The sequence below is a fragment of the Oryctolagus cuniculus genome, chromosome 2 (assembly GCF_051225735.1).
Source record: "Oryctolagus cuniculus isolate XC-2025 breed Fujian yellow rabbit chromosome 2, ASM5122573v1, whole genome shotgun sequence".
Lineage (NCBI taxonomy): Eukaryota > Metazoa > Chordata > Mammalia > Lagomorpha > Leporidae > Oryctolagus > Oryctolagus cuniculus.
Genome location: NC_142868.1, coordinates 122,144,377 through 122,167,737, shown reverse-complemented (window position 1 = coordinate 122,167,737; position 23,361 = coordinate 122,144,377). Strand labels below are relative to the sequence as shown.

Here is a 23,361-nt window from a genome sequence, read left to right as displayed (position 1 = left end):
CCCGGGCAGGTTAGCCCTTCTCTCTGTGACTCAACAGTGTTTTCTCCATTCTCTCACGTGGGGTGCCAGCCGCAGCCCGAGGGCTGTCTGGTCTTCACTGAGTTGAGAACTCTGCAAGCACAGTCCTCTTTTCTAGCTGCCTTAGTACCTGGTAACAGCGGGCAGACTGAGACTAGGAAAAGCCAAAGCTTTGCAGAAGAGGAGACTTCTGTTTCCTCAGTGGCTTCGTCTGAGGTTATAGACTTGGCCACGTGTGCTTTTTCAGAAAGGACGTTTGGAATGGAAACGAAGAGAAAGGGTGGGTAGAAGAATGCAAATGGAAGGAGAGGGGTCCTCTGGCAGGCGTGCAGCAGATAGGTCAGGGTGACGGTTGTCTCTTACCTGGCACAGCATAGGTTTTTGATAAATATCTGTTCACTGAATGCCTCCTAGACCAGCTGGTCAGTGTCTGTTTTCATTTCTTACAGATTTGGAAGAGGCGCGATAATGATGAAACCAACCAGCAGGGGGCTTGAGGGGAGCCGAGAGCACTGACACTGTGGCTGATCTCAGCCGGAGTGGCAGGTCTGGCAGCCCCGCGTCTGTGGGCTCTGCCTGCCACAGAGCATCAGAGCCGCCCGCCCGCCCACCTGGGGAGGCTCTGTGCTGTCACCAGCTGCCTTCGATCGACTTACGGAGATGGATGCGCCTTTCTCCTTCCTGTCTAGCTGCCTTTCCACTTCCGCAGGGCAGATCTTTGCAGATGTATATAATTTATTTCTGAGTGACTGGGAGTATCTGAAGGACAGGTAGCTTCCTCCACACATCGAGCCTCGAGATCCTGGGAGTAAGCATGGAGCCTGTAGCCCCTCTGTCTGTAGATTATTTTCCTGTGCCCCCTTCATTTCCTGATGTGTTTTTGAAATGGATTAAATATTTTCCTGTTTTTAAACCAGGCTGTGTTTTATATCCTCTTAGGCAGCTGGCTAAGGGCAGGATTTATTTTCTTTTAATCTACACTTGTCTGCCCTGCAGTCTGTCACCTGGGGGACATCGTGCTGTCTCTCCCTGTCAGTCTGGGTGGGAGTGGCTGCATTTGCCTCAGAGTAGGAAACCGTCTGACTCAAAGTGCTGAATTCGTGCTGGCTGGTGGCCGCCGGGGGCAGTTCAGGCTGCGTGGGGCTCAGTGGGGGGGAAGGAAGGAGACGCAGGGAGCTGCTCACGTCAGTGCACTTCTGAGTCTCAGCCAGGCCCGTGCGTGCCCCAGCGCAGAGTGCCCATGGGAAGTCAGGTGGAAAGGGCCTCCAGCAGGCTCCGACACTGACTCTGAGCTGCCTGGAGGAAGAGTGGGCTCAGCACCCCCTGAAGCAGGTCCAGATAGGGAGTCCACTACGGCACGTCCTCTTGATGTATTTATTTTTTAAAGATTTATTTTATTTATTTGTAAGAGTTAGAGATTGAGCTCTTCCGTCTGCTGGTTCACTCCCCAAATGGCTGCAATGGCCAGGGCTGGGCCAGCCAGGAGCCAGGAGCTTCTTCTGGATCTCCCACATGGGTGGCAGGGGTCCAAACACTTGGACCATCTTCTGTTGCTTTCCCAGGCGCGTTAGCAGGGAGCTGGATCAGGAGTGGAGCAGCTGGAACTCAAACTGGTGCCCACATGGCATGCCGGCACTGCAGGCGGTGGCCCAACCTGCTGGGTCACAGCACCAGCCTCTCTCTTCTGTATTTTGAACTTCGTAGACTGTGAGCAAGTAGCGGTAAAGCCAGTCTCTGGAGTGAGGTGGGGGTGGGGGTGGGGAGGCAGTATTTGGTCAGCCTGGCCCCTGGGAGGCTGTGGGAGCCTCGTGTGGCTCTGCTGGAGTGAAGGCTGTGGGGTCTCTCTGCAGACCTGCTGTGGGGCACACGGCTCTTGCTGCTTGCCGGACAGGACAGAAGTGGCTCTGGTGTTGGGCTGTGATTCAGGCTGGGACAGACGAGGTGGAGGCAGGGCTGTGGCTACACACTGGGGTCTTGCATCCACCAGTGCAAGGTCCTTTTGAAGAAGGGTGGCGAGGAGGGCGCGCGTGGGCAGCTGGCAGGGGGGAGACTACAGGCCTGGCTCCCGCTTTGCGGCTCAACAGGGTGAGGACAGGGTAGGGCCATGTGTCTCATCCAGGAACCCAGGGTCCAGTGAGGGCAGACTTGGGACCAGCACCCAGGCCTGCCTTGTCAGCCCACTGCCCATCTTGTGTCAGCAGAGAAGGCTGGGAGCCCTGGGACCTGGGAAGGGGAGACTGGCCTGTTCTGGGGGGTTCTCTGGCCGCCATGGGGATGGGTAGGGGTTCTCCTGAAGGTGCGCCTGAGGCCCTCAGGGGAGGGAGCTGATGAGCATGGAGCAGCCTGAGAACAAGACCTGCCCACCCCCCACCCCACCATGGGCCTGGACTCACCTGGACAGCTGAGTCCTCAGAAGTGAGGGCTTTGGATGCACTGGAGAGGGCTGAGCGTGGCCACACACGCCCCCAGGGCCTGCCACAGGGGCGGTATTAGGGCCTGGCCTGGGCATCTCTGCTCCCCACTTCAGCTCTGAGGGGGCCACAGAGCCCCCTCCCCCTCTGCCCCGGAAGGCACAGCTCTCAGTCCACCTGCTGCCTCCGTGGATGCTCTTGGAGTGACCTCACAGACACAGGCTGGAGCCACAGTTGGAGGAGGTGGGCATTCACCCCCTAAGACCCTTGTGCGCCCGCATACCTGGTCAGCGAGCCCAGCCCCATTCCATAATAGGCATCAGACTGTACTCGGCCGCCCCTCCCTTCCCAGACTGCTCCTCCCCTTTCTGTTGCGACTTCCTTACCACTTGGAGACAGCCTTTTCTATGTGAACACGGAGCGCCTCCCAGACCGCGCCCCTGCCCCTGGGAGAGCAGGGCCCCTGAGGACCACAGGCTGGAAATGGCGGGACTCTGGGAGTTCAGGGATGTGCTAGGACCAGCTGTGGGGCCGGGCGAGTACCTGGCAGATTGCGCGGGCATCCCAACCCCTGGACAGCAGGCTCAGCAGCTGGGGCGTGTGCAGCTCCACAAATTGTTCACACTGGAGGGAGGCACAGACTTGCTGGAGGCTGAGGGGTGGGGGCCGAGGCCCTGCCCTGGCCTCTCCTGCCTTCTTGTTCCTCCTCCCTGTTCGCTCTGGGTGTAGCTCCAGCCATTGGCCCTCAGCCACCATGGCTGGAAGCAGAACCTCTGCGAGCTGGAGCCGGCCAGAATGGGGGATTTCTGCAGGAAAATCTGGGCACACTGGTGCTGCCTCTGCGCAGAGATGCAGGCAGCTTGCCTCAGATCACCGTCCTGTCATTGCTTCTGGACATTGGCCGAGCCCCTGGGACTCTGCAGGTGGGCTTGTCCTAAGGTACATTGCAGGGAGGGTGGGGTGGGCACAGGAGCTTGGAGAGAAGGCCAGGCAGGCCCTTTCCTGGCTCCAGGGGTCTGGCCTCGCTCATCTGGTATCCACCAGACAGTGGCAGATGCCACTCACAGCAAGGTCACCAGGTGGCACCCTGGGGCCACAACTGCAGGTAGTACACTCTGAGGGGGGGGGAGACTGGAGAGAGGACAGCATGGGGCTTCTGGCAAGGCTTTACTGGGCCTAACCACCGTCCCCTGGCACTCACTGAGCTCACGAGGGAGGCCTGCCAGTCCCCCAGAGCCCACAGCCCTAGGTCCAGAAGTGGCTCCTCTTAACAGGTTTTGCCCTAAGTCACAGCCGTTACCTCTGTCCTGTGTGCCCGCCTGAGCTCTAGGCTGGCCCGTGCTGGGTGTCTCTGACTTTGCCTGTGCTCAGCCCTCTACCATGGATGGGCCCTGGGTCCCAGGACCCCCATGTGCCTGCTCCTCACCTCTTGCTTGTCCAGCTGGGAGCTGAGGCAGGCGTGGTACACTGCCTGCGGCCTGGTCTGCTCACTGATGTTCCTGGCCTGGGTGGTCACAGACATGCAAAGGCGGCACTCTGGGTCTTGCGGCAGCCACTCCCCTGGCAGGGCTTCCAGAGTGGGCGGGACTGGAGAGGAAACAGTCAAGGCTGCTGTGCAGAGGTGTGGGGTTCCTGCCACCCCCCCCCCACATGGCAGGGGGACTGGAGAAGGAGAGGGTGGTGCAGGGCCAGGACGGAGGGAAGGGGGGAAGTGAGCCATGGGCTGTGGGCTGGGGTAGCGGACAGTAGGCTCACCTTGGCCAATGCTGTCCACGCTGGAGCACCGGAGGACAAGGCCACAGACCAGCTGGGGCAGCACATGGCCCAGTAGCACCTCCAGCAGAATGACAGTGTAGCGTTCGGCCAGGCACTGACAGATACCGCCCACCACCAGGGGTACCACGTGGCACACCTGTGCCACAGCCATGGCCAGCACACCCTGAGGTGGGGGCAGAGAGAGGGCAGGGTGGGACCTTCCCTTGGGCAGGCTCTGGTGCTGGGCGCTCGGCATAAGGCCCCTGTTGCTCTTCAGGAGGGATGATAGTTGCACACCAGGTTGCTGAGGACGGAGGGTCTAGGGGACTTGGGACTGACGTGTAGCCACTGAGTGTGCAGGAGCCAGCAGGGAGACAGACTCGCTGCAAGACTGTGGCTAGCCCAGAGAGGCGGGGAAGCTGCATCTTCCCTCTCCAGGCTCAGAGCTCCTCTCTGGCTCAGAGCCAACAGGTGTGTGGTTTTAGGAGCCCCTGCCTGGGGCAGCCTGCAGTTTCCCCACTCTTTCCCAATTGCAAAGACAACCTGTGAGCTGAAGGCAGGGAGCGGTGAGTGGTTAGCCTGTGGCTTACCCTCCCCTGCCTTATTTACATGCCAAGGTTGACGTTGACCTGCCCCTCTTGAAGCCCCCTGCTGTTCCCCAGTGCCAGGGGGCTGGGGTAAGAGCAGGGCTCAGGGAAGTGTTCTCTGGACTATGGCACCTTCCAGATGGACACGTGTGGTGACACGAACTCCCACTGGGTCTCCCCTCCAGCTGCGATGACTACGGTGGGCTGTCCTTCCTCTGCGAAAGGCCAGCCTGGACCTGTGTGCCCTGCGTCACCCCTTCTCTCTTCCACCTTACAACTCCCCGCCTCACTGGCCAGCCCCATCTACATAGGACGCTGGCTGGAAAAGCCTCGCCCACCTCTGCCACCCTTCCCAGAGGACCTTCCTGGAAGAGTGGTCAGTACTCGTGCCGGCCCCTTCCTCTCCCTTTCTTTGCTGGGGCTCCTGTCCCCACCTCACCTCCAGAACAGGTCTCAAGGTCACCGACACCCTCCCTCTCACCAGATCCACTGTTGGTGTCCTCTCTCGCTTGGTTTTTGAAGCACTTGCTTCCTCCTGGCTCCCATCTGGTGGGCAGTCCCTCAGGTTCCTCTGCTTGTCTGAGCTGCCTGTGCAGCCTGCCCACTTCCGGTCCCCCTCCCTGCCCATTTGCTGTCTCTCTGCAGCCTCACCCCTTCCCCTGGATTCCAATTTGGCCCACAGCCAGTGACACCCAGAGTCCCCCAAAGCCTGGTGTTCAGCCTCCTGCTCCTGTGTCACACAGGCGTCTCCAACTTAACGTGGCCAGGAGAGACGCTCTCTGCCTGAACCTATCAAGTTCACCCATCTCAGCTGGCACATCACGGGAGAGCCTCGGTCTACAGGCATCAGTGGTATTCCTCTCATTCTCACTCTCCGAGGCTGTCCATTCTAGGGCCTCTGGAGCCCACCTTCTTAGCTCCAAGCCCTGCCCAACACCTCTCCTTGTGATTTCTGCAGTGATGTTGTGAGAAACTTCCTTCATTGTCACCTCCCACCTGCCCGATCCTCTCTGCACACCGCGGGGGAGAGACTGAGACCCTCAGGAAGCCGTCAGCTGCACGTTTCTGAAGTGGGCTTAGAGTCATCTCCGTGGGCTGGCAGCCCACTCTCCCTTGGGCAGGTCCTCCCCCCCACCTCACGCTTAGCCACGCCCTCCTCAGAACCTCTCCCAGACCCAACAGCCTACGCCTCTGCGGCCATCCATGGCCTCATCCCGAGTGAGTCCCGTGCTCTGCACTCAGCACTGTCCCCGCGCAGGTGGACACTGGGAGCCTCAGTGACAAGGTGGCCTGTGGGGTGCCCTCGGGGAAGGGCTGTGGGCTGATGGGGCCAGTGGTCATGGCCACTCCAGGTCTGCAAAACTCCACATTGGACGCTGCAGGGGCGGGGGTAGGGGGGAGTCCCTCTGGGGAATCCCTGCCTTGGGAGAATTAGAGCAACTTGTCCGCAGAGACTCTGGTCTCACCTCTTCCGAGGCGCCTTGGCCTTGTGCCTGTCACAGCAGGGGCTTCCTGGCTGTCCTATGGACTCTAAGCTGGCACCTGCAGGCCTGAGCAGCGTAGGGGCGGCTCCCCCCTCCCCAGCTGGCCCCGGCAGGGCTGGGATTGGAGCCGGGGATGTCTCACCTTGGGAATCATGGCCTGGATCCGCTTGAGGAGAGTCCTGCAGAGCCAGCACAAGGGCAGGGGGATGGGGAACCGCTGCGCCGACAGATCCTGGCGGGGAGGATCCCGGAGTGCTGCCGGAAGTTGTCCTGGGGCTCTGCCTCCCGCCCCTCACCCCTTTCTCTCCCTCCTGCCCGGAGCTTCTCCTCTGCCTCCTGGCTTTTGCCCTCTGGAGTGCAAGTGTTCCTGGGCCTTAGCTGTGGCCCTAGCTCCCCGGTCCCCACCTCACTGCCTGGAGGGCTCCCTTACCTGCGTGTGGGGCCCAGGCTTTGCTGGGAGGGCCCCCAGCAGTGTGGGGAGGACCAGCTTGTCAGGCAGAGGGTCCAGCGGAGGCTCTGGTGACCCGGGTTGGCACAGGCCCAGGTGCTGGCAGATGGCCTTTGCATTCTAGGGCACAGAGCAGGTGAGGGGTAGTTAGGGGAGGGAGAGAACCCTCGTCTCGCTAGGCTGGCCCAAGGCTCAGAAGTGAGGGCCAATGACTTCGGGTGTGGAATGGCAGGGAGCAGGCCGGGCAGGGTGTGTGTGTGTGCAAGCACTGGGGTGGCCATGGGGTGCATGGAGAAGCAGGTGGGAGGCAGGTCCACAGGCCCTCACAATCTGGCTCTGGAAGTAGGTGATGGTGAGGGGGAAGTAGACGTCAAGCACGTGGTGACACTGGGGCACCAGCAGCTTCAAGGGAAGAACGTCGCACTCATGCTCCAGAAACTTCCGTATGGTGTCCTGGGAGGATAGAGAGGGGGTGGTCAGCCTGGCCCGCCCGAGCCCTGCCCCCACCCAGAGTTCCTGGACACAGGGCAGCTCCCAGGGCAGACTGGCCCCCTTCCCCTTGGGAAAGCCCGTCTCCAGCCGCACAGCTGAGCTTAGTCCCAGGCCTCCTCCTCATACAGGAGACGGCCTCCTTGCTCTCGTCTGTCTCTCTCGTCTCCCAAACCCCAAGCTTCCTCCAGGATCTGGGCCTCATCACCTGGAAAATGGCCTCCTTGGTCATCTTGGTTAGGATGTTGACGATGTCCTGACACTCCTGGCACAGGTCATCCTGGGGAGAGGGCCACGGTGGGGACACGTGAGTGGGTCATGCTCCCAAATCCAGTGACTGGGTGGGGCTCTCCCAGGGCAAGGCGGCTGCCCACCATCCCATGGCATCCCATGCCATCCATCCCATACTATCCATCCTATCTAATCTACCTCAACCATTTATTCCATCCCATTCCCTCCATCAAAGACCCCCTGTTGCCACGCATGGTTGGTGGTACTCACGGCTCCCACGTGTCCCCAGACTTCCTGTAGACAGTGTCCCAGGGCTTTGCACTGCAATGCTTGCTCCAGGCTTTGGCACCAAAACTCAGGGCCCTGAGCACAGGCCAAGGGTGAAGTGGCCCAGACAGCTGCAGTTGGGGGCCAGGGCAGCCTTAGTCAGGGTGAGGCTACATCTGGGTCCCCAACCTCACCCAGCCTTTGCTGGGACTGAACACGCTGGAGTCATGCAGTTCTGGGTCCCACCTGCTCGGGGACCCACCAACTGTGTGGCCTTGGACAGAACCTGCAGTCTCTCTCAGCCTCAACTGCCTCGTCTTTAAACCAAGAATGAGGCCTAGACCTAGGCCAATACCTGGCACGGGGCAGTGCTCAGTAAGTGGTGGAGACCCCTATGATGGTCCTTCCACACCTGTCCCAGGTGAGAGGGAGGTGAAGAGGGGCTGGGGGGACTCACCAGTGCCTGGGCCACAGAGTGTGGGCAGCAGCAGCAGCAGCAGCCACGGCGGCAGGTGTGACTTGGCCATGACGCCGCCAAAGCCTGGGTGTCCTGCTTGGGGCAGAGGATCTTATAGCTGGGGGCGGGAGCATGGAACAGGGCTCTGTGGGGGCAGTGGTGACCTCAGTGTTTGCCTTTGTCCTGGAGAGCCCTCCAGGTGTTTTGAACCAGCCCCTTCCCAGCAGGGGCATTCCTGCCCTCCTCCCCTGATTTGGGCTGGTGGCCACTTCACTTTCCCTTTGTCCCTGCCCCGACTCCCACAGGCCTGGGTTCCTGGATCCTTCTGAACAGGGGCCCTTTTTGGTCTCCACACCTCGTCCCACCTCTCCAGGCTGAGCAGGGGAAGCCGATGCACGGCTGGGGTGGCCAGGGTGATCCCTCTGCCACCCTCTCCTCCCAAGTCCTCCTCTGCTCTTGTGCAATGGCCCTAAGAGCTTCCTGCCTGGCTCTTGACCCAGGGCAAGCACCAGAAGGGCAAACCCAGGACCCTCCAAGCCCTTCTTACCTTTTCTCCTAGAAAAATTCCTCTGGTTCTATAGGTTAGTGAGAAGAGGGTTTACATGGAACAAAGTGAGCCAAGAGTCAGAGAGGAGGATGGAGGGTGTGGGGGACGGGCTTCAGTGGGCCCCTCCAGGGCAGGCACACAGCTGGCAGTTCAGGAGAAGCTGTCCTGAGTGGCTTCGGTGGCTCTCAGAGGGGGTCCCCACCATGCGGGCACACTGGAGCAGAAGCTCTAAGCCGACTTGCCCATGAGTGGAGGAGGAGAGCGTGAGCTCACCGACATCTCCCTGGCCAGGATCAAGGTTAATTTATCTGGTTGCTGCATGAACTCTCTCCCTGGCGGAAGCTCACAGGTGTCCATCTCCAGGAAGCACTCCAGGGCTCTTGAATTAGTACCACGATGAAAACAGCTGCACCCAAGGCGGTTGAGTGACACACTCAAGGTCATTGTCCAGGACTCACATAGTTTCTGTTGGCCTCAAGCCCTTGTCAGTTTGACAAACACAGTTGCCATCATGGGAATTGATCAAGAGTGTGAAAACACGTGCCCAAAGATTGGGAGGGCAGGCACTTGGTACAGCAGTTAAGGAGGTTGAGCCTCCTCTTCTCTCTCGCTCTTTCTCTCTCTTCTCTCTCTCCCTCCTCTCTCGGCTTGCTCGCTCTCTTCTCTCCTCTCTCCTCTCTCTCTCTTACTCTCTTTTCCTTCCTCACCCCTTCCCTCTGGCCTGCTGGATTTTCCCCCACTAAACCCTTCCCCTTACTCCAGTGTTTGGTGTGTTTTGTGGCGACCTTACATTGGTGCCGTGACTCGGATCCAGGCTCCCCCAGTGACCTTGCTCTCCTTTTGGGGATCTCTGAGCTGCTCTGGGGTCCTGGATTTTTGCCAGTCACAAAACACACCCCCAGAACTCCTTCCATGTCACCAAACACTTCATGATCTCCATCCACACACGGGTCTTTCAAATTCTGAGCATTTAGAGGAGGTGATAATGGAACGAACCAAGGCCTTCAGCAACCAGGCGGTCAACCAAATGCTGCTACAGGGATATGCTCGGCTCCCCACCCAGGAGACAGCGGCTTGAGACATCGCCCCATGCCAGCAGAGAGCACCTCATCACCCCATGTCAGCAGGAAGTAGCTCTAAAGACAGATCATCATCCCTCTACCCCTCCTGGACTTTTGGGACTAATGTAATCCCATACAACTTCTTCTTTATAAAAAAACAAAAGAGGGGAATGTTAGGAAAATGGCGCAGTCTTATCTATGGCGCAATCTGCACCCTGACACCATCCTAGGCTCTAGCCCCCGCCACCATTGCTGGAAGCCAGGTGGCCACATGGCCCAACCACCAGTGTTAAGCTCCACCCCCATCCTAATGGGATTCACTGCTTCTGCTTCCCTGCCCACCCTCCAGCGAAGTTTTAAAAGGACCTGTTCCTGAACACGTGGCTCTCTCTCCTCTCTCCTCTCTCTTCTCTCTTCTCTCCGTTTTCTCTCCTCGCTCTCTTGTCTCGCTCCTCTCCTCTCCTCTCCTCTCTCAAGCTCTCTCTCTCCTCTCTTTCTCTCTCTCTCTTACTCTCTTTTTTTCCTTCTTTGCCCCTTCCCTCCAGTCTGTCAAGTTTCCCCCAATAAACTCTTTCCCTTAAGAATAAAAAAACCCAGGTTAAGATGCCTACATCCTGGGGCCGGCGTGGTGGCATAGTGGTAAAGCTGCTGCCTGCAGTGCTGGCATCCCAGATGGCCACAACGGCCAGGACTGGATCAGGCCAAAGCCAGGAGCCAGGAGCCTCATCCAGGTCTCTCACGTGGGTGCAGGGGCCCAAGCACTTGGGCCATCTTTTGTTGCTTTCCCAGGTGCATTAGTAGGGAGCTGGATCGGAAGTGGAGCAGCCGAGGTTCAAACTGGCATCCATATGGGATGTCAGTGCTGCAGATGATGGCCTAACCCATTGCGCCACAGTGCCAGCCCCTGAAAGTAATTCCAAAAACAACCTCTAAAGCAATTTAATCAACTTTATTCACAGAAAAATACAGTTAGAGGACTAGTACTAGCCCCTGATTAATTCTGATCTGTGACCCCTCACGCCGAATGATCCATGTTGTTTTGAGAATGGGATCTACACCATCGAGACACACCTTGATTTTGATTCACCATTTTATTGAATTCCTTGGAATTTTCTATACATGGGATCATATCATCTAAAAATAGATAGAGGTAGTCAAACCTGTTCTGTCCAGTCTGGATGGATTTGACTTCATTTCTTTGCCTAATAGCCCTGGCTGGAATCCTCAGGACACTGCTGAATAAAAGCCAAGGGAGCAGAAAGTCCTGGTCATGTTCCTCGTCCCCAGGGGAAAGCATTTAGTCTATTTATTTATTTATTTGAAAGGCAGAGACAGGCACACACACACACACACACATTTACTCCCCAAATGCCCACACCCGCAGGGGTCTGGAACCCAACTAGGTCTCCCACGTGGGTGGCAGGGACCCATGTCCTTGAGCCGTCACCTGCTGCCTGCCAGAGTGTGCATTCGCAGGGAGCTGGAATTGGAAGGAGAGCGGGGCTTGAACCCAGGCACTGTGACACAGGATGCAGGCATCCCAGGTGGCGTCCTGACTGCTGTGCCAGAGCCCAGCCCCAGAGAACGTTCAGTCTTTCACCATTAAGTGTGACTTCAGGTTTGGGCTTTCCAAAGTCACCCTCTATCAGGTTGAGCAAGATCTCTTCTCCTTTCAGTCTGTTGGCTGCTACATAAAAAAGAAATGTTAGATTTTGTCAATGATGTTTCTGCAGCTTCCGAGAAGAGAATGTGCTTTTTATTTTTTTATTTTATTGATGTGGTCAATTCTATCAGTTGATTTTTGGATGCTAATTCACCTTGCATTCCTAGGTAAATCTTACTGGGTCATGGTGTATAATTCTTTAAAATATCTATTTAATTAAAATTTATTTGTGGGGCCGGCGCTGTGCCATAGTAGGCTTGAAGGTGTCCGGCGCATAACAAATCTTTCCAGGCAGATGAATCAATTAATTCACAGGCTTTTATTGGGATTCCGCTCCCTGGCGAGGTTCACCGGACCTAGCAGAGCAACAGAGCGGGGGCCGGGGAACTCGCGCGTCAGAGGGCTCCTTTTATAGATACAGGGCATGGGGGTTAAAGGTTGAGGTAGGTCTGATCCTCACTGGTTGACCTTCAGGCACCCGTGGGGACCTTGACAGGGACTTTTGATTCCCAGAAGTGCGGGTAGAGACTCTCCATTCCCGGAAGTGTAGGCCTTCTCTCCTTGCAGATCCCAAAACTACCATAGGCTAAGCCTCCACCTGCAGTGCTGACATCCCATATGAGCACTGGTTTGAGTCCTAGCTGCTCCACTTCCGATCCAGCTCTCTGCTATGGCCTGGGAAGTCAATGGAAAATGGCCCAAGTCCTTGGGCTCCTACATCCATGTGAGAGACCCAGAAGAAGCTCCTGGTTCCTGGCTTTGGGTCAGCCCAGCTCTGGCCTTTGGGGCCATTTGGGGAGTGAAGCACCAGGTGGAAGACCTCTCTCTCTCTCTCTCTCTAACTATCCCTTTCAAATAAATAAATAAATAAGTAAAATCTTTTAAGAATTTATGCATTTGAGAGGGAAAGTGAGTGAGAACATGCACACCCTTGGGGCCGGTGCCATGGCTCACTTGGTTAATCCTCTGCCTGCGGTGCCGACATCCCATATGGGTGCCGGGTTCTAGTCCCGGTTGCTCCTCTTCCAGTCCAGCTCTCTGCTGTGGCCCAGGAGGGCAGTGGAGGATGGCCTAAGTCCTTGGGCCCTGCACCCACATGGGAGACCAAGAGGAAGCACCTGGCTCCTGGCTTCGGATCACCGTAGTTCCAGCCATGGCGGCCATTCGAGGAGTGGACCAACAGAAGGAAGACCTTTCTGTGTCTCTCTCTGTCACTGTCTAACTTTGCCTGTATAATTAAAAAACATGCATACCCATTTGTTGATTTACTTCCCAAATACATTGCAATGACTGAGGCTGAGCCAAGGTCAAAGCCAGGAGCGAGGAACTCAATTCAGGGTGGCCTTAGCAGGAAGCTAGAACCGGCAGTGGAGCCAGGACTTGAACCCAGGTACCCTGGTAAGTATCTCAAGTGGTGTCTTAACTGCTGGATCCATTGTTTTCAGTGTCCCAGGCACAAATTGCTTTCTAATGGAATCCAAAAAATGCAGGCTCCTTTGTAGAGGTGATGCCCAGCACAGTCTGAGCAGTTCTGATTGGCAAGATCCGCCCTTTTCCCAATTTCTGTCTAGAAAACTAGCCAGCCTGCCGTCTAGCTGCATCTCCAGTGGACCTGTTGACTGCCTCCCAAATATTTCCCTGCAACTCCCACCTTTATTGAGAGGACCCTTCAACTTGAACCTCACTCCACGGTTGCACGTGAAGTCAGTTCACCTGGAAGGGCTTTGAGGCTCTCGGCTGCTGTCTGGGGGACTCTTTGGGCCAAGGCCCTGGTGCTGGCAGTGGGGATGACAGGGTGCTTCTCTCTGAGCGACACCCCCTCTCCAGGAGCTGGGTGCTCAGTGCAGGGGGGCAGCAGCCGCTGGTTTCCTTCTGGCGGGAATCCCTCACCTCGTGACCTGGGACAAGGGGTAATCCTGGCTCCGGTGTTCTTTAGGGTGTCATGTTCTCCATTGCAGAGCCTTAGTGCACCCCGTGCAGCCGGAGGAAAAGGGCCCCCACTTCTCGGCTGCCGCGACTCAGGACTGAGCCCCAGCCACAGGTGGCTGGCGGCAAGACGTGGAAAGTTCTGCCCAGGAAGATGGCTGGCTGACTGGAAGCTGGGAGGAGCGAGAGAATTCTGTGTGCATGGAATGGTGACACCTTACGGAACTGGAGGGTGGGGTAGACGGCAGATCTAGGTACAAATACATGGAATTGCAGTTCTTACCAAATTTTAGTTATTTTCTTAAATAAATATTTCTTCATTTGTTCTATGTACTTAGGTCAGTTTCTGGGGGATTTAAATGGTTGCTGTTTTTTTTTTTTTAAATTCATTTTATTTATTTGAAAGAGTTACAGAGAGAGGCAGAGAGAGAGAGAGAGAGAGAGAGAGAGTCTTCCATCTGCTGGTTCACTTCCTAAATGGCCACAATGGCCAGAGCTGAGCCAATCTGAAGCCAGGAGTCAGGAGCTTCTTCTGGGCCTCCCAAGGGATGCAGGGGCCCAAGGACTTGGGCCATCTTCTGCTGCTTTCCCAGGAGCACTAGAAGGGAGCTGGATCAGAAGTGGAGCAGCTGGGACTCAAACCAGCATCCATGTGGGATACCGGCACTACAAGCCGGGGCTTTAATCCACTGCGCCACAATGCCAGCCCCTAAATGGTTGTTTTTAAAAATAATTGTCAAAGTTTCTCAGGTGCATGGAGCTCCTTGGGCTGTTCTGCCAACAGTAGACCTCCCTCAAATGTTTTCCTTTGAGAAGTGTGGTGTCCGGCGAATGAGAGGAGGCAGGCATGTCCCTCCAGTCGGCGGTCTGAGGTTTGGTCCCTTGGTAGTAAGTACCCTGATGCCAGGCAGGGTTGCAAAGGCAGTGATGTGGAGTAACTGTGTTTCTAATTCTAAATGCTTTGTGCATTTTGATTCAAAGGTCTGCTTTACTAGGGTGGTGGCTACGATTAAATGACATATCCCTTTAATCTTAGCCGTGGCCGTGGCAGATTTGGGATCTGAACCTAGGCAGTCTGGGTACCACCACACCATGCTATCTTTCTTCCAAGAATGGGGCCGTGGGTTCCCTTGTAATTGGGGTAGTAACCTGGGCTTGTGCCCTTGAGGAACAGTGGGACCAGAAGGTTCCACACACAACTGCAAGTGCTCATGGGTTGAGAAACAAAGAAACTGACCATGCTGGACATCTCCATCCTGGCCCCGCACAGGTCTGAGGAATGGTGCAATAGAGAGGGGGTGGTCTTAGGCTGTTCGTGAGTTGAGTATCCACTCGAAATGCCACTCCTCCACTCCCTGTTTGTCATAGGTGGACTAACTTTGCCAAGAGAGCTCAGGTTTACCACGTTCCCATCAGAAGTTGCCAATCAGCTGTTGGCTAGGGCTCGAATTACATAAACTTCTCTTCTCCTTGGCTAAGAATCTTTGGGAGCTCATTCCCCAGGGCAGAGGGTCCAATGTAGTCTTCAGTCCCATGCTGGACTCCTCTTGGGAGGGGAAATGTGGAGACCTTTCTCCCTCCGATGAGCTGGTGCATCAGCCAGGCTCACTGATGGCAAGCAACAGAAATGGATTCAGGCTAAGTGAAGAAAGAGGAAGTGACGGGATGGCCATGGCTGCCATCAGGAAGGGAAGCCCTAGAACTGAGCTGAGTCAGGAACCAGGCAGCTCTGATGGTCTTGGAAGCAGGGACAGTGCCACGATCGCTGGGAGGAATGAACTTCCACCGTTCCTCCTGCCCTTGTGTTTCTTGATCCAAAACCAAATTCCCAAACCCACCTTAGGATGAGAGGGAAGCCAGGCAGCTGGAGAGCTGGACGACCCTATTGGCTTAGGAGTTGGGGGATGGATCCCGACTCCACACGCAGTAGGTGCCAGATGAGTCTCCACGGGAACTGGGGGTGGTGTCAGGAAGGAAGAGCAGACGCCGTGTGGCCACCCAGTGTCACGGTGGCACTTCCAACCAGGAAGACGTTTCTATGATGGGAACTGGGAAGGCTGAGGGTTAGCCTGCAGGAAAATGGGGCCCTGTGTACCATGTGCATGCATCCATGCAGGCTGAGAACCTGGAGCTCCCTCGGCACACTTCCAGGATGCCACCAGTGAGCCACGCCCCGTTGTCGCTCACCCTCTCCCGCTCCTCTTGGGAGCAGGATTGGCAACACTCGGACGCTGCCGGTGGCGGGACAGCCTGCAGCTCTCCTGAGGTCCTGAGTCAGAATGTCTCATTCTCGGGCTGGATGGCCCCATCTTCCTCCCAGGCCCCATCCTCATCCTCCACCCCTTTCTTAGCCAGACTGAGTGAGTCTTTAGACTGAGATTTGCTCACTGGAGGGGCAGGGGCCCGTGGTTGGGCCAGGTTCGGGCAGAGTCACTTGAATTTACTGCAGGTACTTCTCTTTCATAGGCGTGCTTAGATGTGGGGCATTGTTCCTTTATTTCATTTTTTTAAAGTTGTGTATTACTTCCTCGTGTTTTGTATGAGGGTGTGAATTTCACAGTTGCTTTCATTATGCAGCATGTGTGGATCATTTCCTGCTGTGCTGATGTTATTAGTGAAACTTATTAAGAATCAGACTTAAAGGCAATGGTACCCATGCTGCCACCTACTGGTAAAGCTGTTTTATTACAACTAAATGAAGAGAACTTGGGACAAGCCTCAAAGCTTTCATTCACTCTCGTTTCCCTAACATCAACTGATATTGTTATGGATCAAACTTGCATTAAAGCAATCCTACTCCAATAGGAAATTTTGCTTTATTTTCTAATTTTATCTAGGCCTTTTATGTGCTAAACTCTTTTTTTTTTGACTTTTTTTTTTATCTTTTATTTAATGAATATAAATTTCCAAAGTACGACTTATGGATTACAATGGCTTCCCCCCCATACCGTCCCTCCCACCCACAACCCTCCCCTTATCCACTCCCTCTCTCCTTCCATTCACATCAAGATTCATTTTCGATTATCTTAATATACAGAAGATCAGCTTAGTATACATTAAGTAAGGATTTCAACAGTTTGCTCCCACACAGAAACATAAAGTGAAAAATAACAGATGATTTTTTTTAAAATGATGATGAAATCAGATCAGACCTATTGTCATGTTTAATCCCAGTGGGAGTCAAGTTGGGAATTGATAATTTTTTTTTTTTTTTTTTTTTACTGTGCTAAACTCTTTATATGCATTCTCTTTCATCCTCACTACAATTGTATGAGCTAAATACTGTTATCTGTATTTTGTAGAGAAGGAAGGTGAGATTCAGGAGCGCTAAATAACTGCCTACTTGAAGAGTTCACATACTTACTTACTAACATGACCTGTCTCGTCTTTTTTTTAAATTTTCAATTAACTTTAGGGGCTGGTGCTGTGGCATAGCAGGAAAAGCCGCCACCTGCAGTGCTGGCATCCCATATCGGAGCCGCTTCTCCACTTCCCAGCTGCTCCACTTCCGACCCAGCTCTCTGCTGTGGCCTGGGAAAGCAGTGGAGGGTGGCCTAAGTCCTTGGGCCCCTGCACCCACATGGGAGACCCGGAAGATGCTCCTGGCTTCTGGCTTTGGCCTGGCTTAGTCCTGGCTGTGGGTGGCTACTTGGGAAGTGAACCAGCAGATGGAGTATCTCTCTTTCTCTTTCTCTCTCTCTCTTCCACTTTCTGTAACTCTGACTTTCAAATAAATAAAGGAATCTTAAAAAAAATATCCTAGTAACAGCATATGTGTCTCAAGGTTTTGGTTTCTAAGCACCAACCTCTAGTACAGGGAATCAGGGTTCCTTGCAGAAATGGCTGGGTTTAGGGCTGGGGCAGAGAAAGTGCAAATGAGGTTGGAAGAGTTTTCATTGCTAGGAAAATTCAGAAATTATGAGGCCACTACAAAAGGACAAAGGAGTCACACAGAAGGGGCTCCCCATGGTCAGACCTGAGACGATTGGAGTTATACAGTCAACATGAGATTGTCACACAGTATAAAGTGTATCCCTGCTTCCATTCTGATGTCAGTAAATACAGAGGTGAGGACAGAAGGGAAGCTAGTTGATAAGTGTTTTTTTTTATTTTTTGACAGGCAGAGTGGACAGTGAGAGAGAGAGACAGAGAGAAAGGTCTTCCTTTGCTGTTGGTTCACCCTCCAATGGCTGCCACGGCCGGCGCACCGCGCTGATCCGATGGCAGGAGCCAGGTACTTCTCCTGGTCTGTCTCCCATGGGGTGCAGGGCCCAGGGACCTGGGCCATCCTCCACTGCACTCCCTGGCCACAGCAGAGAGCTGGATTGGAAGAGGGGCAACCGGGACAGAATCCGGCACCCCGACTGGGACTAGAACCCGGTGTGCCGGCGCCGCAAGGCGGAGGATTAGCCTAGTGAGCCGCGGCGCCGGCCGCTAGTTGATAAATGTTGACGAAGCATGGGCTCACATGGCAGGGCTGACTGTCGCAGCCGAGAACTGGGCAAGAGCAGGAAGAGAGAGGTGTGAGGAGAAAGGGAGCAGCCACACAAGGCAAGGCGTCACCTTGTGAGATACAGGCGAGTCACAAAGGGAGGGCAGGCACTTGCAGTGTGTCCCTGGCCGCCTCGGCCCAGGCATCAGGAGTGTGCGCTCACTGTGTGCCTCCTTCTGCGAGGTGCGGGAAGGACACAATGTCCTCACCCAAACCACATGGCCGCAACCCAAGCAATGGCCAGGGCTGGGCCAGGCCAAAGCCAGGAGCCAGGAGGCCAGCATTTCTTCTGGGTCAACCATGTGGGAGCAGGGGCCCAAGCACTTGGGCCATCTTCTGCTGCTTTCCCAGGTGCATTAGCAGGGAGCTGGATCAGAAGTGGAGCAGCTGGGGACTCCAACCAATACTCATATAGGATGCCGGCACCGCAGGTGAGAACTTAACCCACCGCCCCACAGTGCCGGCCCCTGCAATGCACTTAAAGTTTAAAGTTATTGTGAAAAATGAGAAACAAGCTTGTAATAAAATATACATAAGTAAACATGTTTTAAAAAAGGCATGCCAAAGGGTGCCAGGGTTTCATTGCCAGGAGTTCGGAGCCCACTGGGTCTGAGCACAACTTCTCTGCCCTTCAGTGTCTGTCTGATAGATGAGAGCGTGTGTCTGCCTCCCCCTTCACCAGGACACAGAGGCAGGAGGAAGGGAAGCGTGTGGGCACACACTGAGCAACTCCCACAGTCTCTGTTCGGCAGATACTTGAGCTGCATGGCAGAGCACACGTTAGTCCGGCCGAACCCTCTGGAATGTTCTGACCACGGCTTCTGGCGCATGTCCCTGCATTTCACAGACATCGCCACGGCTGCACCCAGCGCCGCCCTGGGGATCACAGGACTCCCCGTTTCCTGCTTTCACAATGCCGGCCCTTGAGTGAGGCACTTGAAGGGGTTAGAGGAAGCAGATCGTATCTGCCGAGTGCTTGAAATAATATTGATGATAATGACAGCCAAGCTATCACACGCCGGCTGTGTTCCAAATGCCTTAAGGCTTAAACCAACCCTGGGAGGCAGGGTCTGTGACTACACAGGCAGAGCGAGTGAATCAACAAAGCTCTCTCACACGCGAGCGCGCACGCACGCGCGCACACACACACACACACACAGCTAGCTAACTGGTGGAGCCACACAGGCGCCCCCAGAGCCCGGGTTCTGATACATGTGGGTGTGCAGGGTCTGCAGCCTCGGCTGTGGGGCACTGAATGCAAGGGGCCCTGGAAACCAGCACCCCACTGCTTCTGGATTTGCTACAAATCCTTTCCCCTGGGCCCAGCAGCAGAACAGTGACCGCTGCTGGGAGCTCATTCAGCCCTTGGTTTCCAGGGCTGCAGGTGTCCCTGGAAGGAGCGGGCCCCGGGGTCGCCCCGCATACCAGCTCCGTCCCTATCAGCTACGCACGCAGCTTCAGTGAGTTTTCCTCTGAGTGCCCCGTGTGGGAAACACGCAGGTTCTGATACACGAGGCACCTGAGACTCTCCCTTCTGGACCACGTCAACCCTGATTCTTGGGGGGGGGGGGGCGCCAGTGCTGACCCCTGAGGTGGGTGGTGAGTGAGGGGCAGGAGCCAATGACTTGTAGGGTCTCTGCTTCCAGCACCTTCCGTTTAAGGCACCAAGAGCTGGTGACAAAGGCAGAAGGAAGCCAGGCCCATTTTTTGTGGTGCAGCAGCGGCCGGCTGTGGCTTCAGGGAGGGTCTATGGCTGCTCTGCCCCTGCACACAATTGGGGTGACTCAGAATCCAGCAGGCCATGTGTTAAAACAGGAGCTGGCCTTTCTGAGAAGGGAAGTCGCAGAGCCGGGCAGGACCCGGATCAGCCCCTGATAAGGGGGTCCCATTGTTCTAGCTCTCCCCTGAGGCTCCAGCCACATCCTAGAAGAGAAGCCAGGTCTCTGGGCCCTAACATGGCTGGGACAGAGCTGAGGGAACCGCCCAGGGAGGCTGCCTGGGCTGGGGCCAGGAGGAGGCAGGGTGCTGCAGTGGTTAGGGGTGTGGCTTGGGGCTCTTGCCAGCCTGGCGCCCTGGCTTGTCACTTGCCTTTGGTTCTCACCCCAGGGCCAGCGTGGCGTTGGGAGGGGACCATGGAAGAGGACACTGAAGGACTGCGGTGGTCCCGGCCCAGCCATCCTGGCCAGCCACGCCCCCCCTCCACACCCCTCCCCAAAGGTCAAGACCAGAGCCAGGGTGGGTGGGGAAGCCACGAGGGAGCTCTTCAGTTGAGACTCTTAGGACTCGGGAAACGGGCCGAGAGGAACACGAGGAAACCACTGTTTACTCTGTTTTCAAAAGGGCCCCACTTCAGTGCCTTATACAACGCGTCTAGGCGCGGGGATGAAGGGCGCGGCGGGACAGAGAGGCGGGGCGCCGCGCTGGGAACCGGAGGCGGGTCCTTGGGACGTCCAGGGAGGAAGCCCGACTTGGCCAGAGCCTCTAACGCTGAGAGGCACGTCGGGGTCGACTCTTTTTTGACCTTGAGAGGGAACCAGAAAAGAAGGGGCGCAGGGGATCGGGGTGGAGCAGTGGAGACCGGCTGCGCTGGCTGGTGGGAAGCCACAGTCATCTGTTGACGCTGGCTTAGCGATGGGGGGTGGTTTAGGGTGTGGATCCCAGGGGGTCCTGCGGACAGGATATAGAGCCCATCGCTAGAGGAGGTCAGGGCAGCGTCAGGCCGTGGTGGCAGCCTCAGTTCTGCCGGCCCGCCTGTCTGGTTTGCATTTCAGCGGCCCCTCTGCTCCATGGCTCCCTGTAGTTCACGGCCGGCTCCTGCGCTGCCGCCTGCTCACAACAGAGTGTCAGCCCCAGAGTGCGGGGAGCCACTGAGGAGCCCGCCCTGGCAGGGGAGTCAGGCTCAGTGCCTTGGGCGTGGCCAGGTGGGAGGCCGCTCTGTGCGCAGCCCGCAGAGATGAGGGAGATGGGAAGCCAGGAGGAGACTGGGCAGGCCCAGAAACGGACGCTGGGGGCCTGGGGTCCGAGGGAGAGCTGGAGGGGAAAGCGGAGTCATGGATCTGCGCCATGATTTATTCACAAGGTATTTTTATTTATTCACAAATCAGGAAGAGTGCACTGGACTCTTACAAATGAAAATTTTTCCCAGGAAGACAATCTATGATCTGATTGTCGTCGACATAGTAAAAAGTCTGTTCCTGGAGTGGGTGTTTGGTGCAGTCACCTGCATCCCATCCCAGAGTGCATGGGATGCAGTCCCAGCCCCACTTCCGAATCCAGCTTCCTTTGGCTGTGCACCGTGGCAGGCTGCCGGCGATGGCTGCCACCTGCATGGGAGACCCAGACTGAGTTCTTGGCTCCTGGCTTCAGCCTGACCCAGCCCCACCTATTGTGGGCATTTGGAGAGTGAACCAGAGGATGGTAGGTATCTCTCTATCTCTCCCAGGCTCTCTGATATGGGATGGGGGTGTTGTAAGTAGCATTTTTTTTTTTTGACAGGCAGAGTGGACAGTGAGAGAGAGAGACAGAAAGGTCTTCCCTTGCCGTTGGTTCACCCTCCAATGGCTGCTGTGGCTGGCGCACCGCGCTGATCCTATGGCAGGAGCCAGGTGCTTCTCCTGGTCTCCCATGGGGTGCAGGACCCAAGCACTTGGGCCATCCTCCACTGCACTCCCTGGCCACAGCAGAGAGCTGGCCTGGAAGAGGGGCAACCAGGACAGAATCCAGCACCCCAACCAGGACTAGAACCTGGTGTGCTGGCGCCACTAGGCAGAGGATTAGCCTATTGAGCCGGGGTGCCGGCCCTTAAGTAGCATCTTAACTCCTAAAGCCAACCACTGCCTCAGGCTCTCATTCTGGCTCCCCTTGCTGTCTAGGCAGTAAAGATGGAGGTGGTGTGTACAGACCCACAATTGTCCTGGTTTTTCAGAACGTTCCTAGTCCTGGCACTGAATGTCCTGCACCCCAGGAAACCCGCTGGCCCTGGGTAAACTGAGGCTCTGGTCACCTTGCACAGTGGCTTCCTGAGGTGGTGGTGGGTGGGGGAGGACCTAAGCTGAGGGTCAGAGGCACCCAGCTGCCAGCTTCCAGCACCCACGGAGCCCCACCCCCACAGCTGCCCACGTGCCCCTTGTCGGGAGGTCCCAGTGCTGCGGGCTCCTTACCACTGCACTCTGCCCTGTCTTGGAGAATGTTGACTTTTCTCACACCCACACATGCGCATGTACAAGCTCAGAACTATGCAGGCATTGTTCACACTTATAGCAGGTTATATTCTAGGAAAAGGTGGTGTAAGTAAAAAAAAAAAAAAGAAAAGATAAAATTTGGATCCATTTGCCCGCAGAAACAATACCACGATGAGAAACCCGGAGCTCGGGAGAGAGCTCTAGAAAGAGTTCTGTCCTGGCCGTGAAGTCTTTCCAAGCTTCTCCACTCACCTCTCTTAGGTAGTATTGAGCAAAATGATCTCCCCGAGATACCAGAACCCCAGTGTAATGAACTGAGCAGTAAATACGGCCATCCCTGGCGTCCAGGGGTGTTTGTCCCAGGACTCCTGGACACTAAAATCCACGAGTGCTGGAGTCCCTTACACAGGCGTAGAATCGCATAGTGTTTACCTGTAACCTACATACATCCTCTGGTGCATTTTTTATTTTTATTTATTTATTTTTTAAATTTTGATAGAGTTAGCAGTGAGAGGGAGAGACACAGAGAAAGGTCTTCCTTTTGCCGTTGGTTCACCCCCCAAATGGCTGTTACAGCTGGCGCTGCGCCGATCCGAAGCCAGGAGCCAGGTGCTTCCTCCTGGCCTCCCATGCCAGTGCAGGGCCCAAGCACTTGGGCCATCCTCCACTGCACTCCCTGGCCACAGCAGAGAGCTGGACTGGAAGAGGAGCAACCAGGACAGAATATGGCGCCCATATGGGATGCCGGCGCTGCAGGCGGAGGATTAACCAAGTGAGCCACAGTGCCGGCCCCTCTCTGGTGCATTTTAAATGAACACTCAAGTATAATACTGAACACTGTGAAAATGCTATGTAAATAGCTGTTATATTATGTTGTGTAGGGAATAATGACAAGAAAAACAAAGTGTGTACATATTCATACAGACAAAGGGTTTTTTTTTTTTTTTTTTAAGATTTATTTATGTGAAAGGCAGTGTTACAGTGCAGAGGGAGATAGAGAAAAAGAGAGAGAGAGAGAGAGAGAGATCTCCCATCTGCTAGTTCAGTACCCAGATGGCTGCAACAGCCAGGCTGAAGCCAGAAACCAGGAATTTCTTCTGCGTCATCCATGTGGGTGTAGGGGCCCAAGCACTTGGGCCATCTTCCACTGCTCTTCCCAGGTGCATTAGCAGGGAGCTGGATCAGAAGTGGAGCAGCTGGGACGTAAACCAGTGCCCATAAGGGATGCCAGTGCTACAGGCAGCAGCTTAACCTGGTACACCACAACGCTGGTCCCAACATACAGCCACAAGTTTTCTCCGTGAATCTTTGTGGTCTGGGCTTGGTTGAATGTGGAACTTCTGG

At 55.5% G+C, this 23,361-nt stretch overlaps 2 protein-coding genes across 15 annotated transcripts in view; one reads left to right on the top strand and one right to left on the bottom strand.

Annotated features, from left to right (window-relative positions):
• The window catches only part of USP39 (ubiquitin specific peptidase 39), a 36,504-nt gene extending 35,573 nt beyond the window's left edge, over positions 1-931 (top strand). For all 4 annotated transcript variants that reach the window (XM_089326178.1, XM_002709668.6, XM_089326179.1 and 1 more), the window contains one exon: positions 468-931. In XM_089326178.1, the coding sequence (XP_089182304.1) occupies positions 468-515 (48 nt within the window). In that variant the 3' untranslated portion in view covers positions 516-931. The remainder of the gene's footprint in view (positions 1-467) is intronic.
• Positions 932-1,378: 447 nt separating this feature from the next.
• Positions 1,379-8,938, bottom strand: SFTPB (surfactant protein B). Of its 11 annotated transcripts, none has more exons than XM_070067873.2 (12): positions 8,695-8,929; positions 8,148-8,240; positions 7,694-7,821; positions 7,401-7,472; positions 7,031-7,156; positions 6,686-6,823; positions 6,398-6,487; positions 4,185-4,368; positions 3,856-4,016; positions 2,973-3,053; positions 2,412-2,490; positions 1,379-1,945 (listed from the first exon to the last, which is right to left on the bottom strand). In XM_070067873.2, exons 2-11 carry the CDS (start codon positions 8,215-8,217, stop codon positions 2,428-2,430), a joined length of 1,113 nt encoding a protein of 370 aa, XP_069923974.1. In that variant the 5' UTR covers positions 8,218-8,240; positions 8,695-8,929; the 3' UTR covers positions 1,379-1,945; positions 2,412-2,427.
• Positions 8,939-23,361: the final 14,423 nt, after the last annotated feature.